The sequence below is a fragment of the Corvus brachyrhynchos genome, unplaced genomic scaffold (assembly GCF_000691975.1).
Source record: "Corvus brachyrhynchos isolate BGI_N302 unplaced genomic scaffold, ASM69197v1 scaffold162, whole genome shotgun sequence".
Lineage (NCBI taxonomy): Eukaryota > Metazoa > Chordata > Aves > Passeriformes > Corvidae > Corvus > Corvus brachyrhynchos.
In genome coordinates this window covers 406,493-421,820 of record NW_008236696.1, presented here as the reverse complement: position 1 = coordinate 421,820, position 15,328 = coordinate 406,493, and the positions used below count along the sequence as shown (strand labels likewise).

General features: G+C 41.2%; 1 protein-coding gene across 1 annotated transcript; it reads left to right on the top strand.

The window, feature by feature from the left end:
- Positions 1–886: 886 nt before the first annotated feature.
- On the top strand, positions 887–15,053 carry LRRC31 (leucine rich repeat containing 31). The gene is made up of 10 exons (XM_008644576.2): positions 887–1,275; positions 1,621–1,875; positions 2,739–2,888; positions 3,267–3,434; positions 5,874–6,041; positions 6,907–7,074; positions 7,785–7,952; positions 9,007–9,174; positions 10,313–10,480; positions 11,634–15,053. Exons 1-10 carry the CDS (start codon positions 1,263–1,265, stop codon positions 11,951–11,953), a joined length of 1,746 nt encoding a protein of 581 aa, XP_008642798.2. The 5' UTR covers positions 887–1,262; the 3' UTR covers positions 11,954–15,053.
- The last annotated feature ends 275 nt before the right edge of the window (positions 15,054–15,328 follow it).

Sequence of the window (15,328 nt, the reverse complement as noted above, 5' to 3'; positions counted from 1 at the left end):
GATCCTTTCTGGAATAGAAGTGTGCCCTCCTTTCCTACAGAGAAAGATGATTGATCCCAGTGGTTTTGTGCATTTCTAGCTGCTCTAAATGTTTGCCAGCATGGGACCTCTCATGGGCAAGAGGATTTTCCTGATGTTCACTTTAAGTTTTTCTTCTCCTCATCTTACCCTGTTGACTCTTTGCATCACTCTGTGCCTCATTCCACCCTGTCTGAATCCTTTGTCTGTTTTCACACTGAGCCAAGCCTGTCCTCAGGCTGGTGTCTGCTCACCTGCTTGCAAAGGAATTGTTGGTTTTGTTTACCAGCTTTATCATTCCCCACTAAAATCACTCCAGTTTGCATATGTCTTTAGTGTATACATATCTGTGGATGGTCCCTTGTATCTAAGGGAGTATAAATTATATTGCAGCAGGTGGAGACAAAGGTGAGCAGGAAATGAAAAGGGAAATGGAGAGTTTTTCACATGAGGGGAGACGAGAAGGGTTTGGCTGGTTTTGCCTACAAAAGGAAAGAACTGAAAAAGATTATCAAGCCTAAAGAGATTCAACATAAATGGCCATAAGTATGGTTAGGACAGAAATTGTGATGCTCACCATTGAGGAAATCAGACTTTAGGGCAGACAGAAAAAAAAAGGTGTGCTGAAGTTTGAGGTATATATAAGGTGTGTCCAATGATTGCATTGTAATGTTGTATCATGGTGTTGCCCAGAAGATGATTGTGACCTCTCCTCTCCTGTCTCCTGTGGCCCTAAAATGATCAGGAGTATCCTACTCCTCGGTATCCCTTTTTCTTACTGAGCTGTGCAACATCCTGCTGACAGCAGGGCTCTGCTCAGCCTCCAACACTATTGCTGACCAGTATGGACAAAAGGGGTGGGAAAACAAAGAGCTTTTCTTCAGGTAGTCTTGTAATCTGATCTCTACGGTGACTCAGCCTCTTTAACAACAGCTGTCTCAGGGACATGCAGTGGTTTTCGAGCAGTAGCGAAGATTTTGCTGCCACTTCCTGATTTCTGCCTTGAGAGTGATCTAAGCTGGGACATGACCGAAACATTTAAATGGACTTCTCAGCCCCAGGAATGGCAGACTTTGGGATAGAGTACAGAGGAATAGAGACATCAGGAAAGAGCCCACAAACCACTTGTGCAGAGCTGCTGCTATCATACTGATGAAGAGAGAAACTTGTGAGAGAAAACTACATGGAAACCCTGAAAGTGCTGTAAAAACTGAAAAGAGTGAAAGGGATCCTCAGGTGTACCCATGGAAAAGACAGGTATGTTCTTTGTTTAAAATAATATCTCTCCACAGCAGGAAATCACAACCAGAAAAAGCAGGATTTCTCTACAGCTCAGTAGAGCTGTAGTGTACATGGAGGTCCACTGGTTTGTGTCATTTTTGTATTTCTAAGAAATACAGCTGTGACAACATATTAAGACCCAGACTTTAAACAATGCTTCAGCTTTTTGTAATTGTAAGTGCTCTGCTCTTGAACACTTGTATCATGGCTATGATATATGTTTGGATGGAGGTAATGGTGACAAATTGTCAGTGCATCTGAAAAAAGGTAAGCAAGAGTAAACGTTACTAAATCGAATTCTGTCTGCTGATCCCCTGAAAGATGGCCAGAACTGCCAGGATAGGCATGAAGAGGACAACCCAAAGAGTTCCCCATTTGACTTTGTTATAAAGCAGTTCCAAGGAAAGAGGTGTGCTCCTGAAAAAAGGCAAGAGCAGCCTTCAGCTGTCAAACAATTCTTCAAGGGCTTTGACTTTGGGAAATCTGAAGGCAAGGACAGAAGGGAAGTTGAAGAAACAGAAATAAGCCATGCTGGAGCTGATGACCAGAGTGACAAGCAAGATCTCTCTGTAGAAGGTAATGGTGGTACAATATGAGTAAATATTTTAATTTCAGAGAAAATCAGCTGGTTTTTTGCTAACCAAAATCCTGTATTTGCTGCCTACAGTTTATCCTCTAGCCAGGATTTACTTCTGATTGGAACATTATCAAGCATGTTTTCTGATTTGATAGAGGCCAAGCAAGGAGTTAGATCCGTGTTGCTGAGGAAGGATAAAGCTTTTGGATGACTTCTCTCTTGGTCTGCAATGTGAGAGTCAGTGCTGAAGTCAGCTCATTAGTTGCAGAGCTTATTTGGTTTCAGAGCCAGGCTTTGAGCAGTAGCTTGGCTTGTTGTATTTAAGATGGGTCTCTGTTCTGCTAAAGCAGTCTGAAGACAACAGGAGCAGATGTTTCCTATCCCTTGACACTGGGCAGGGGGAGGGGAAGGGAATGGGAATCCATCATTTATGTTATTTTGCACACACAAGAATACTCTTTACATCCACTCCAGAGAAAATGGAACTATTTTTCAAAAGCAGCTGGAAGGTGAGGCTTAGTACCCCATCCTTTGTCCTAAGGGGCTTGGGTCAGTTTGGGGAAACAATAAGAGGGCAGCTACTGAGAGTGGGACTGCTATTTTCTGTAACTTTTTCTTTGAAAGCCCAGAAAATCAGGAACTGCCTCACACAGATGTATGAAAATGCAGCAGGAACTTTGTACTGATTTGATCTATAGTGATCTTATCAGTCGGGTTGTTGTCCACATTGATGAAAAATAGAGCCTGGTTTATTGACAGATTTGATTCATTTCCTAAAGCCTTCACCTGCAAGCCTCAGGCAGGATTTACAGTGGTGTTTCGTAGCAGAGGTAACCAGGGCCCTGTTTTCTTTGTTGCTCAGATGGACTTTCACATCTCACTTCTGAAGTGGAGTCACCATCTGGTGAGCAGAGATTTAACCAGTTCATGGAGAAACTGGGAAAGAAACCCAACAGCAAGAATCTGGATCTAAATAATTGTGCGTTAAATGCGGCAGATGTAACAGAGCTGGGTAAATGCACATTTTATTCAACTAATCACTTCATATATTCCTTTAATTTTATTTGCCTGTTCAATTGTTCCCTCTCCTCTTTTCCCTTCCCTTTCTTTTATACAGGCCATATTGACATTTCATCTAATGGTTCCAGGTCCCTGAGAAATATTAGTTTACAAATTATATAAATTTTGTAATATATATATAAATATAAAAATCATCCAGATCTGTGAAGCAGATGAATGTCCTTCATTCAGATACAGATAAGAAAAGTGAGGTACAAATTCTCATGGCTTTATAATTTTGTATTGGTTGTAGAAAACATCTCAATATACATCGATATCCAGGGTGTGCAGAAACATGAAACAGAAAAGTTTTTCTTTTCTTTCCTTACAGCTTCTTTACTGCCCTTTCTCCCAGAGCTGGAAGAGATCAGTCTGTCCTGGAATGGTTGTGTTGGAGGGACTTTGAAGGCTCTCACTGTCCATCTTCATCATGTGAACCTGTTAAAAGTCCTCCGACTTAACAGCTGCAGGCTGACAGCTGAGGATGTCATCTCCTTAGGTACAGGATTTCATTTACATTTACTTCCAGACAGCTTGGGGCTAATGTAATCCATCTCATCTCTTCCTATGTCCTGCTCCTGCTGCTTCCACACTGAGCAAAGTAAACTCCTGCTGCAAAACAGTAGAAACTTGGGCTTATGGGTGACCTTACACCTTTAGGTAGCTCTGCAGAGTCATTCCTCAGGGTGTGAAGCTCTCACACTCAGAAGGGAACAGAATTCAGTCTTATTTGCAGGAAAGAATGTTTTCAATTTGGATTAGGCTTTTTTTGGCTAGAAGCAGAGTCAGTTACAATAGGGCCAGCTTAGGTCTTGGAGCTGCAGGACAGGTGAGTGCTCATCATGAGAACCCCAGTGGTCTTTTGGGAGGAGACTTAAAACCAGAAGTGCTGCTTCAGAGCTTTATGGCTTGGTGTTTTCCAAGTCTGGGAGAAGCTTATTCCTCTGCTTACTTCTTTGCTTGGAGTGCCTGCACCCGGCTTTCTGCAAAGCATGAGATGTAAAGGTTTTAAAGGTGGTGTTACACACTCAGGTTCTGACATGGAGTCACCTCTGGGCTTGGAGTTTACTCTGGGGTGGATCTGTGGTTTGTATTTAAAAGAAGGGCAAACACAATAAATTAGGAATGATAAAAGTTACTGCTTATTTTGTAAGTTCTAAAATGGGTCTGTGTCATAAAGCTGGGGTTTGTTTATGTCATCCATATCCAAGCCTTTTCCAGGAAAGGTTCAGAAATAATACAACATGTATGGTGGCAGATAAAAAGTGGGTCATGCTATCTCTTGGGGAGGAAATAAGCATCTCTACAAAAGCTGGTGAAAATAACTGCTCTGTTTCTGATGAGTGTAAAATCTGTGTATTTAATTTTCTAACCTCTTTTCAAAATTATTTCATTCTCTTTCCAACCCCTTTCTCATATTTTTTTTCCTTTTGATTTTTATTGGTTATTTTTACAATTACTTTATTCTGCCAGGTTCTCCAGTGCCATTTCCTTCCCAGTTTGGTTTAGCTTCTTCTGGGACAGATGCAAAATTGATTGCAGGACTTGAATTTCCAGTCAAAATGTGATGTCCTTGACATGTGGAATAGCAACAGTCAGTTTGCATTGATTTTGCCTGTGATTTTGAAAACAACTTGTATATTTAGGCCAATCCTGGCTGTGTGACCTTGTCCACATCTCTCTGAAGAAATGTGGCCTCTTGTGGACTCAGCACATCCTGCTTAGAAATCAATGTCTGAAATAGAACCATAATATCAACCTATTCTATGTGATTGCTCAGAGCTTGACTGTGAGAGGTGATAGGAAACCATTCCTGGAGTTATATTCCTTTATTTGTCTTCTGGGAGGAAAATGTGTCTGGAATTCTATAGTCCTCATGTCGAACAGAAACAGGCTATGCTGCACTTCTCAACTGTAGAGCATTGCTCAGTGTTCAATACTGAGGCAATAATTTAAAATAAATGCAAAAATAAAAATTAAGACATGTCCTTTCCTCTCAAACCCAGATATTCACTTACAGAAATAATTATTTTTCTATTATAAATCTTTTGTGAAAAATTAATTATGAAAACCACCCAGACATGAAAAAATGTTACTGTTAAAATACAATTCTCAGTTATTGGACTTTAGATCAAGAAAATTGTGTATGACACTTTGAAATTGTATTTGCATATGGTCTGATTAATTGATCTTTTGTGGGAATGAGTTTATGCAAATATGCTCTGCCTCCCTCCTCTACAAAGGAAGCTAGGAAGCTGGATTTTACCGTGGGATGTTAGTATTTCAAATAAACCCTAACATAGTTCAGATTGGCAGGTATGTCAAGCCTGGAAAAGGCTGATTTTTCTGAATGTAGTAAAAGTCAGTTCTGCCTGCCTTGAAATCAAGGGAAAGTTAGTTTGAGTCAAAACAATACTCATCTTGGTTTCTTACGAAGTGAGTCAGAAATTCCTGTCAGAAATGAAATTTTCCCATTTCAGAAGTGGTTGTGAGAGGACTTCTTTCATTCCCTCCAAAATGATCTGTGGACACAGTACAGAGGATGTTGGAAATTTGCCAAATAAAACAGAGCAGAATTCTATATGACAGTAAATTCAGACTTGTCATCTATACTGATTTCCCTCTAGACTGGACTTTCTGGTCCCAGCACAGGCCAAACAGCCTGAGGAGGGTTTGGGAATCCAAATAAATTTCATGTTTGTGTGCACTGTGACAATGACTTGTGATCTATATTGCTCCTTAGACAATGTGAGATTTTATGCAACACTGCTGCAGAAGCAATAATTCATTTATTTAACAATTTTCCCGACAAGACATTCAATATAAAGTAAACTGAGTATTAAGCATGTAACCTTCCTCTTTAATATATTCCAAACCTGTATTTTTGTTTGCACTGAAATTGATACATAGAATGAATCATCCTAGACTTCCATTACAGGAGAGGCATTTGAAATTGTTTCTCAGCTTGAAGAACTGGATTTATCATGGAACAGTAACATAGGTGGAAAACTATCACTGCTGACAAAAAAACTCCAGGATGGATGCAAATTAAAATGTCTGAAAATTACAGACTGTAACCTGACGGCAAAGGATGGAGAATCCCTTGGTATGTGTGTCCATTGAGCTGGGCTGAGACTGGCTTCACAAAAATGGAACTTGTTTGACTTAGATGATGGTTGTACTGAGCTCAGTATTAGTGAAAAGTTAATTTATTTCAAGCTCTGCATTATAACAGTATTTATGATGTGGGGATTTAATGCACTTTCTTCCAAAGAAGGAAATTATTCGCTCTAATCGTATGAGGGAGGGTTGAGAAGATCTAAACCACAGTCTGGCTGCCTCAGTGGTCCAGGGTTTCTGGATTCTTTGAGACCTTGAGCAAAAAACATGTGCCAGAATTTCCACCACTGATTGCTTAAAATTAAGCAACTGAATATGTAGTTGGCCATGGGATTGGAAAGAAGGTCTGAGGACTGGGAATTTAGGCTGAGTTGGCAACCACTGACCACCCTTTCCTTCTGTCCTCTCACCATAGCAGCTTAATCCTGTGTGGTCTTTTTATCTCATTGTGTGTTTTAAAAGGTGTTTGCTCAGTAAAGAGAAGCCTCATGGCTCTCATCTCCACTGTAGGAGGAGCCCCATATGTAACACACATTCCTATGTATTTTCAGTAGAAAATTTTCTTTCTCTTTGTATTTCTGCTTTTTATTCCCCTGTATTTTTCTAACAGTCCTTGTATTTTTTCACTTTTATTTTTATAAATGTTTTTCACAGATTTCTTGATTCCTATCCAATCTTTATGTTACTGTGTTGTTTAGGTAGAACAGGAATTTAGCAAGTCTAAACCACACTTACAGGCAAACCCAGGCCACCTCTTCCTGTTTATCATGGTGCTGTACTTTTCTAGAGTTCATCTGTATGTATTACAGACAATTACCAATTCTAGTTTTCTTTTCTTTTTTTCTCCCCAGCTGAAATTCTAAATGTGATCCCAAACCTCGAAGTATTAGATCTCTCTATCAACAAAAACATTGGCTGCAGCATGAAGGTTATTGCTCAGGATCTGAAAAATGTGCCAGGCTTGAAAGAGTTAAACTTGCACATGTGTGGATTAAAGCAAGACAGCCTCCAGAGCTTAGGTTAGACTTTATGTTCAGAAGACTTTCATTCTGAATAAATTGTACATCTGAAAACCATTTAAGAAAGGCAATGAGGTGGGATTTTGCTGATGGTTTGGCAGTATTAATGGGCAATCATTATTTGCTGTTTGATTTCTCTGCCCTGAGCTCAAGCTTGTGAAAGTCAGTGGGGAGAGTCACCCTCCACACCATTTATCTGAGACACATCTCAGGGCTGTGGCTCCCTGGATGTGCTTCCTCTTTCCCCAGACAGAACACAGACAAAGACACAAACAGGTCAGCTAACTTTTAACAAGCTAATCCTACTTTCCAAAGGAAATCCAAATTTTCCATTATCACTTAAAGAGTGTCCAGTGGAGCCCCATGAAATGGGATTGTTATATGTGCCCCTCCCTAGTGGATGTGGCAAAACAACTGGCATTAATTAGCACATCCAGCAGTAATTTCTGCAAAAGGCTGAGGATTGACTGGACCTGGGGGATGAGCTGGCCTCACCTTCACCTGCTCTCCCAGAGAAGAATGGAGCTGCATGGACAGGGAGGCTTTGCTGTATTACTGTGTGTCTGCTGTGATTATACACTGAAGCTTAGCCCAGGAGCTTTGCCTGCAATACCTTGGGCAAACTTTGACGTTGAAGTAAATAGATGCCAAAGCCCTGACCTGGGCTCTTGTCCCAGCCAGTGACCAGCCTGTTCCCTTTTCCATTTCAGACACTGCTTTACAGCACCTTGCAGAGCTAAGGAAATTAGACATCTCGTGCAACAGAGAGATTGGTGGTGGCTTTAAAGACTCAACAGCTCATTTGGCCAGCTTGAAAAATCTGGAAGTCCTTGATCTTCACCAGTGCTGCGTCACAGAAGAGGACATGACCGTTTTGTGTAAGGACATGTTGAGGAAATCCATTACGGATCTCAGTTTTGCCTTCTGAAAATATCTCAAAGACATAAAAGATTCTGCCTGGCAGAACAACTGATCTCAGGACTTTTTTCATCAGGCACCTCTGAAAGTACACTGTGGGGGAGAGCTTTCTTGGTCAATATGGAATGGGGTTTTTTCGCTGAACCAAAGGAAATCTCAGAGTGTCTGATCCCATGTGGAACTAAGGACCTGAATCTGCCATGATTCAGACCCACAATGGGAATGTGGGAACTGCCACCAAGCAGTGCTTTTTCTGATAATCAGTGATTTAGGAAATATCCAGGGACAGTGCCCCAGTGGTATAAGCGGGATGGATCCATGGTGTGTATGTGCTTGGAAATATAACTGCCTAAAACTCCCTTGATGAACTGCACACCGAGTAGAGGGTATTTTAGGAGGTCTTGCATTGCTGCTGCTGTGTGCTTTCTCCAAGTTGAATTGACGTACCTAGAAACCACTATGAAGAAAAAGGCATTTCACAATCAGTTTGTGAGACAGTCTGTTTTTCTCTGTTACCATAACTTTGTCTTTACTCTTGACAACAACAACAAAAAAAATCCCATGACTCAAAGCCTATATTGCCCACATCCTATTTTCCATGACAAACAACTTGAAGACATGATGATGATGAAGCTTTAGGAAATATTCAGTATTAGTGATATCAATCATGATTTAATTTATTGAATAATAGAGAATAATAGCATTAAGACAAGAAAGAAGTTTCAGTTAGCAATGAATGCATTTGGAAATTCCCTACTTCACCTAAAATTTCCAGGAAGCCATATTCTGACAATGCTCCACACAGCATGGAAGACTTAATTTCTGAAACAGTTTTACTGAAAATGACAAGGCTATTTATGGTCTAAAGCATTACTCACCATGAACTTGACTGTAAAAACTTGGTCTTGACTTTTGGATTGATTTATAAAGAAAAGAAATTATGTCAGGCAAATATACAACTACACATTTTTTATGGATTAGTGACTGTCTAATAAATATTTCATGTTTTCATAGGCCAGGTGATACCTTTACTCTCCAGTCTTCAAGACCTGAACTTATCCTCGAATAAAAATGTAGGACTCTCATCTGATCCTCTTCTGGGCAGGCTCAGGTTTTTACCGGAGCTGAGATCTGTGAGCATCAGCAATTGTGGCTTAGGTGAAGAGTCCCTTTCATCACTAGGTAGGAGTGTTTCTTTAAAGTGTGCCTGTTCTCTGTGTATCCCTGTAGGACAAAGCATTCCCTTCTCCTTTGGCTGAACTCCAAGGATCATGGTTACATTATACCTCAGGTCCCGAGTGGAAATGCCTGTGACGAAACCAGTGCTTTGTAGGACCAGGTTTCAAGGGAAGAGAATTGTATGGCTTCCTCTACTATACCTGAGGGGGTGAAGTTCACTTAGTCCTTTGTCTGATTGTGAGCTTTTAGATATTCCCTAATTTTGGGGGAAAAAAGAAAAACATGCTTTTATGTTATGTTGTAATCATAGTCTGGGTGTAACACTTTACTCACTGGGCTAAAGTTTTGACTGAGGGTTTTTCACCTCACTGCAGGTGAAAATTTCAGTAGAAACTTTCTTTGTTAGAGTTCAGCATGGGGAAATGGAGGAAATGACTGCAGTGGTGGAACAGATATTGCATAGCCATGAAGAAAAGTCCAATCTAACACAGGACATGTAAATTCAGCCTCTTTTGCCTACTTATTGCAAATCTCTGTGGATTAGTGGCCTTTGATAGGTGTTCCATATGGCACATGAAATCTTAGTACAGAGGGATCTCTCAGTTACTGTGTCTTGTGCACTTGTATTTTGTACTGTTTACAGTGACATTAAACCTGGAGTAAGACTTGACTGCCTCCAGCAGAAGCAGTAGCAAGCTAAGCTGGTCAGAGGTCCTTGCAGAAAGAGTATTACATAATTGTAGTGATATAAATATAAGAGTGACACCATGGAAATCAGAGCTGTCAAAAGATAGAGAGCTTTACACCCTAAATAGTGAGTTCACAGCAAAAAACTTGCTGTTTTTAAATAAATATAAAATGGTTTAAAAGCAAGTTATTAAATTAATTCAGTGCAACAAGGCCAAGGCAATAATGTGAATAGAAAGACAAGAAAACCTCTCCTTAGAGTCCTCATAGATTCTATAGGCAGACCCTTCTTATTATCTTTTGTCTGACTTTTATTGGGATAAAAAAATTCACTCTAAGCACAGGTACTCAGCCTGTTAGGATCCTATTTATGGGTGAATTGCAGGTGAGGTGTCTGCTGAGGCCATGTTGTTTTCTCTTAGTAAGCAGAAGTTACGGGTCTTAATCTTTTCAGCTGAGGCTGCCCTTCACCTTCCTGAACTGGAGATATTAGACCTTTCTTGGAATAAGTGCGTTGGTGGGAACCTAAAGCTGCTTTTGGGAGCACTAAAGCTTGCAACGGAGATTCAAGTGTTAAGACTGAGCAGCTGTAACTTGGTGGCTGAAGACTTGGCACTTCTAAGTACGTATAACATGGTATTTACTAGCGCTCAAGGAGCCAGGGCATTTAGACCACAATTCAGAAGGGGCTTGTTCCATGGGCTGAGCATGGTTTTGCATAAATCAAATGAAAACATGGAAAATACAGAAGTGTTTTTCCCAGAAAGGGGTTTCATTTTTCTATGCGTCCTGGACATGCCCAGTGGAAAAGCCTAAAAGGCTAAAATGCAAAGAATCTTTTAGCACTTTTATGTATTAATACAAACAAAAGCATCATTTAGAAAATGTAGGGTTTGCATCTGTTTTTTATATCAAATATTTAAAGCTGCCTCTGAGGAGTTTTATTTCTCTCGGATGCTGTTTTAGGGCTCAGTACTTTAGAAAAAAATGTCTGTGCTGACAGCCAGTAATACAGGCACTAGCAGCTCCCAGTCCATTAGGTGGGTTTCTGGAGTCAGGCTACTTGGGGAGAATTAAACCAGGAATGTTTTCACCCACCTCTTAGCAGCTGCTAAGAAGTACTGGAAAACTGATAAAGGACTAAATTCTAGGATTCTTTTGAAACTTTCTTATTTTATACTCATCCTTGTGATTCTGTGGGCCCGACTCAGGGGTTTGAGTGTCTGAGATTGGCAATAGCTGTGTGACAGCTGTGAGGCCCTGGAATGTGAAATTTGGTGAGGTGAAGCCTGAATATTTTTTACTTTAAAAACCATCACCCTTGATGGGTGTTTCCTTTGCCAATCATATGTTAAGGATCCCTTTAGGGTATATTAGACCCTCCCACAGTGAGAGGTGGCTGTTGTAGTCATGCAGTCTCACCTAGTTTTGCTTTCCTCTTTCTAAATCTCCCTGTAAAGCCTGTCTGCCTCTTATAATTGGCACTTGATATAGCCTCCTTCCAACTGACTCCAAGGTTTTTGGGTTGCCATACACTTTTAACTCAATACTTTGTTCTTCTTGAACTGCCTGTGCTTTAAGTGTTGTACACTCCTTCAGCTGTTATAAAACTGTCTTTCTGAGATCAGCAGCAAGTGGTTTTATGCTGCTGAGGAGTTAAATCTTGCTGTTTGACTGCTGAAATGAGGTATTAAAATACCATTCTCCTTTCTGAGAAGCTTTTAAAGCAGTTGCCAGGATTTATTAGTTATGTTTGTGTCTGTCATCTCTTGCAGCATCCCTGAGGCAAGATGGCCATTTAGCCAGATTGCAGAAGCTGGATTTGAGTTATAATAACAACATCTCTGATGAAGGCTGGGCTGTCTTCTGCCAAGGTTTAGGAGCATTCAAGGAACTCTCGGAGCTGGATGTGAGCCTCCGGCCTTCATCCTGCCGGGACTGTGGGCCATGGTTCAGGGAATTGTTGGCAGCACTGACACAGCTGCCAGCCTTGGCAGAGCTGGGCATGCAAAGATGGGCCCTTTCAGAGTCCCAGAGGAAGCAAATGGAAAGCTTTAATCAAGACAACAAAAGAAACATTCGTTTTTACTGTTGATGAAGGTTGGAGGTGTCTGGAAGGCCTTTTGAGAGCAGCACATGAACCAAGCATTATGTGTCTCTGACTTAGAAGACTGCAGTTTTTAATAATCTCTTGAAATAATTTCACAATTATAGAAAACTGTTATTTAACCTTCTGCACCACAGATCATTCCATTTAATAACATATTCTTTCAGGTTCTCTGGGCCATGCTTACACTACTTTATCTTCAGGGTCACTGCCCGCAGAGCAGTGCTGGATTCAGAGGGGATGCACTGCAGGTTTGGCCATGGAGGGAAGGGCTGGGGTGTGTTTTAGTGCAAGTGGGTGGGCAGTGTGAATGTGGCCTCGGAAAAATACCTCTAATGTGAAAATACCTGAAACCTCCATGTTTTAATTTTAGTTTCTTTTCCCCCCAAACTTTTGCCTCTTTGTGAATTAATTAAATCATAATTGGGAGATTTGGCAACCATCCCAACAACTCAACATTACAGATTAGTCCAGTAAGGAGAATACAGAAGGAGCTGGTCTGCCTCTGCTCTGGCCCTTGATGCCATCTCATAGTGTAGGTGAGTCCTGTGTAGAGGATCAGAATAAAATCAAGGTAAGAAACCATTAATTGGTGTCTTTGCAAGTCTCAGGGGCAAGGAAAAAGCTGTGATTAAATCAGAGATATGTCCTGCTACTTTAACAAGAATTTTGGACACAAAGCAATCAATAAATGCCAAATTCTGGCATAGTCACTTGTGCCATGGAGCATGTTAACACGTGAGCTCCAGGACTGCAGTGGGATTATTCATCGGTAAGGTATTTTAGGAAGTAAAGATATTAGATGTGCCCACTGAGTGAGGAGTCTTAGAGAAATCCTGAGACAGCTTGAGGGATAAAGTACTGCTCAATTAGCTCTGAGCATCTCTACACGCTGCAGCAGTCTCCTGGAGGAGAAGCACAACAGGATCATTCAGTGGCACTTTCCTAACTTGCTAAGGCCCCCCTCAGCAAGTTCTCCCCTGCAGATGCTGATCAACATTCAGCTTTCAGTCCATGCGACCCTTCCAACATCACCTTTTGCCTGTTCAGGGCTATAACCAGCAGCTGACCATGCTGTGCTGATACCTATTGATCATTTAATCCATGATTTCATGTAGGAGTCACCCTGGACTTCCTGGTTCCACTTGCAGTTCCACTTGAAAAGTGCACTTGGCTCCCCCAGCTTGAGAAATGGGTTGAACTGGAGTCCCTTGGTCAGAGGCAGTAGGCAATTGCTGTGTGGGATCCTAAACCTCTGAAATAAAGAAAAGAACCCCCGCTTCATACAGGGCTAACAAGAGATTTTCAAGCAGTGACTTAAGCCAGGACAGTTGTTCTAATGGGGAAATACCATCATGTCTGTTTAGCAGCAGCACACCAACCTGTTCTTTTTATCACTTGTCTTCATGTGACTTTCCTGCTCAAATCTGCCTTTGATCCAACTGAGAAACTGATCTTTCTTCTGCTCTGTGATAATTTCTCTGGATTAATCCTTTCCCACTTGAACCTCTCTCTCCAGTTCACCTCTAATGTCTACATTCTGTTGAAGGCTTCCTGACTGAACTCAACTTCAGTGTTGGGGTTTCTTGTTCTTTCATAGCTGGGCTCCTCATTCTCATCTCCAGAGCACAGTACAGACCCACTGCTGGCAAACTCTCCCCTGGGCCTGATCCCCCTGCTCAGTCCTTTGCCCTCTTACTATTCTGTCATACCTATTGTGCCACTAAAAACGTTTTGTTCCTTTTATCACCTCTACTAAATGTCCTGTCAATCTGCCAGTCTTCCCAGAAATTTCTCTTCCAACGATTTCCTCCTTGGCAGTTTCTGATTCATCCTTCGATCTGTTCCTCTTTGCCTTTACTTAGGGTGAAAAAATTTCATTAGACATTTCCAAACAATCAAAACAGCCTCAGTTACCTAATGAAATGGAAAATCAGAACAGAGCTGTCCCACTTTCCTGGAGTCCCAGCTCTCTTCTGCCAACAAGCATATTAATGAGATTTCAGTATCAATCAAGAGCCAAACAGAAATGAGTTCCATACCCTGGATGCAGATTCAGAGAGCACTGCCTGGGGATGGAACTCTGTGAATAGCTGTCTCAGTGGCCCTGCCTTCACCAACTCCCTCAGGATGCACCACCTTCCCTGAGGTGAGACAAGGGGAGGGAGAGCAGGACTGCAGTTCTGACCAGCCAGTTAAACTAAACAAAGGGTTCTGCTCCCACCCACTCTGCATTTTGAACCTGCACAGTGGCTGGCCCCAGTCCAGCTCTGTGCTCTATGTACACTGCAAATAAAACTCTGAGGGACTTAAGGGGTAGCTGAGCAATACGGAATAAAAACTAGACAAGGACATTATGTGTCTAGGACAAGCAGCTGCCTGCGTGTCAGGCGAAGTGGAAAGACATGGTTGCACATAAACTTGGCATGCAAGAATTAGATAATATTATGTTTGTCATGGTTCTTCTTAATGACAAAGGTGTTATGGCGCGTCAGAACCAGAATCATGGCAGAAATTGCATCCTGCAGACCCACTGCTTTCAAATAAGCCTGTCATACACAGACACATCACAAACTGTCACCAAAGCATCTTAGAGAGGAGCAGTACCACTAAGGACGTGACAGCTTGCAGTCATTCAAAGTGCTGTAACTGCAGATTGTCAAAACATCAGTGAACAGTTTTGCGAAAGTGTGGAGATACTTTCAAACAGCTTTTTACACCGCTGTAAGACAGGATTGACACAGACCAGTGCCTTAATTGTATCTCTCTTGATCGGAGAGGCTTTTTAGAGTCCTTGCCAGGAGTCAGGGAGATGAATGGGATTTCTGTATTTTCTCTGTCTTCAGGTTGTTTATTATATCTTATCAATAATTCACATGCCGACAGCATAGCACGAAGCAGAGCAAAATACAAAAGGCAAGTTGCAGGAAAGCTCAAGGCTTTTTAAAGGTAAACTAACCAATGGTCACTAAAAGTGTACATTATTTTTATTTTTCTACTAATTATCTAGTCACACAATCAGGAACTGTGGAATTCTTTGTCTAATCATCAACTACTTCTACTGCAGAATATGGAGTAGTAGAAGAAGAAGGTCTGGAGAACAACAACAATCCTCTACTTTGATGTTTTTTGCTTTTATCTATTTACTATATTAACAAACCCAAAACCTCTAAATTTTTCACCCTGTGACAATCTTATATTCTATCACTTAGTTCACACCAGTGTAGATTCTAATTCTTCCCAGAGGGTAGGCAACTTTCTCCATGGACAAAGGCCAAAACCAGTGTTGTCCAAGGGGGTAGAACCCTTCAAAACAAGCAGAGAAATATTCTCTGCACTCTGGGTTCCCACAGGATGGTAATG